This window comes from Stegastes partitus, unplaced genomic scaffold (assembly GCF_000690725.1).
Source record: "Stegastes partitus isolate 25-593 unplaced genomic scaffold, Stegastes_partitus-1.0.2 Scaffold471, whole genome shotgun sequence".
NCBI classification, from domain to species: domain Eukaryota; kingdom Metazoa; phylum Chordata; class Actinopteri; family Pomacentridae; genus Stegastes; species Stegastes partitus.
Window position 1 is genome coordinate 46806 of NW_007578202.1, and position 1525 is coordinate 48330.

The window sequence follows — 1525 nt, forward strand, 5'->3', positions numbered from 1 at the left end:
TTGCCATTTGTCATCAAGACTGCTGGTGGTTGGAGAAAACAAAACATTTAAAGACATTTCTTTGATCGCAGCAATTATTCGGCTATGAGAGTAATAGTGAGCTGCTGGCTAACAATGTGGTATGTGTGTTGGGACGGCAACTTTTATGTGGTGGGGATTTTAGCTCAGTTAGTGTCTGACTCACTGTACAGGGAATTGGATTTTGTGGGGCTTTCCAAAAACACAACAATGACTGAGTTGGCATGAAGATAATTAAAACGTGATGGAAATTTACAGTAGAAACTTTCACACTTAAATCTTTTGTATTTTACTGTTTTATCTGTAGGTTGTAGTGCAAAATGGACTTGTGGTGTGAAATTCACAGTACAGTTTGTGGTGAAAAAATAAAAGCGGAAATCCCCGCATGCGCAGTGTGACCTGTAAAAGCAGTTCGTATAACCATAGACAGTGTAACAGCAACAGTCACACATGTTAGACGGGGAACACAACATTTAAGGACTGTTGTAGCTACTTGCACGATGGCGAGCACATTTCATCCTTGGTTGATCATCTTTTTATTCCTCCATGTGTCACTGTAAGTAAAGTTAAACATATTACAGGTGTAAAGTTTGTGAATTAGTTGACATGTGTTGCCACACCCAGTGGTGATTTCGTATTGTTTTCGTGCTTCTATGTTTTAATGAACGTTATCGCAACTTTTATTGATAGCGGTGACTTTAGGGCTAAGGTTGTGTGAAGGTTAGGTTTTGTTAAAGACGATAAGTTGGGGTTTTAAGGCTTGTTAAGGTGCGGTTTCCGGAGAATCAAATCGATGGGTAACAAAATTCGCCGAAACACCTGAGTTCAAAGTTAAACAGTGACTGTCGCAAAGCAGAGAGACGTACGCTAACTAACTAACCGACTGTTTAGTTTTTATTTCTTCTAATTCCGCGAATATAAGAAGTGACTTTACTTTCACTTTCGGTTTCTGCTTGTTTCTTAGGGATTATTTTTCCGCCTCATCCGAGCCGGAAGGGTCAGTGTTCCGGGGCTCATTTAAAGAATTTACCCGTAGAAGAAGACAAGGGTGTCAAGATGGCACGTACGTGCATGAAGGCAAGACCTGCTGTTTGTGTGCTGCAGGTAAGTGTCACAGGTGACATGTCAACTTCAAGGGCAAGATTAAGACAAGATTATTAATGTAATTTTTGCTGCAGTCTCCAGTTAAGGTGGTGGCCCTTAAAGGATAAGTCAGGCTTATTTCATCCTGGTGAATTTCACATTAATGTGGCTGTTGGGCCTCTGGGCAGACAGTTTTGGCACAATGTCTCCTCCATGTAGTCTTTTTTCCCCCCTCACTCTTATCATTTGATCATGCAGGACACGTAGAAGTACTTGAGAACTTATATACAGTATAATAAGCTTTTTTAAAAAAAAATGTAACCCTCATTTGCCTTATCATATTCTCATAATACATACAGCCGTCCTCAAATGTATTCATACCCTTCCATTAAAGAAAAGGCAAAATTCACAATAGTCACTGAAA

The 1525-nt window shown here is 39.8% G+C and overlaps 1 protein-coding gene across 1 annotated transcript in view; it reads left to right on the top strand.

Annotated features, from left to right (window-relative positions):
- The first annotated feature begins 423 nt into the window (after positions 1–423).
- Positions 424–1525, top strand: part of fas (Fas cell surface death receptor) — a 7322-nt gene continuing 6220 nt past the window's right edge. Inside the window, exons 1-2 of the mRNA XM_008286797.1 lie at positions 424–574; positions 983–1122. Of these exons, the coding sequence (XP_008285019.1) occupies positions 519–574; positions 983–1122 (196 nt within the window). The 5' untranslated portion in view covers positions 424–518. The remainder of the gene's footprint in view (positions 575–982; positions 1123–1525) is intronic.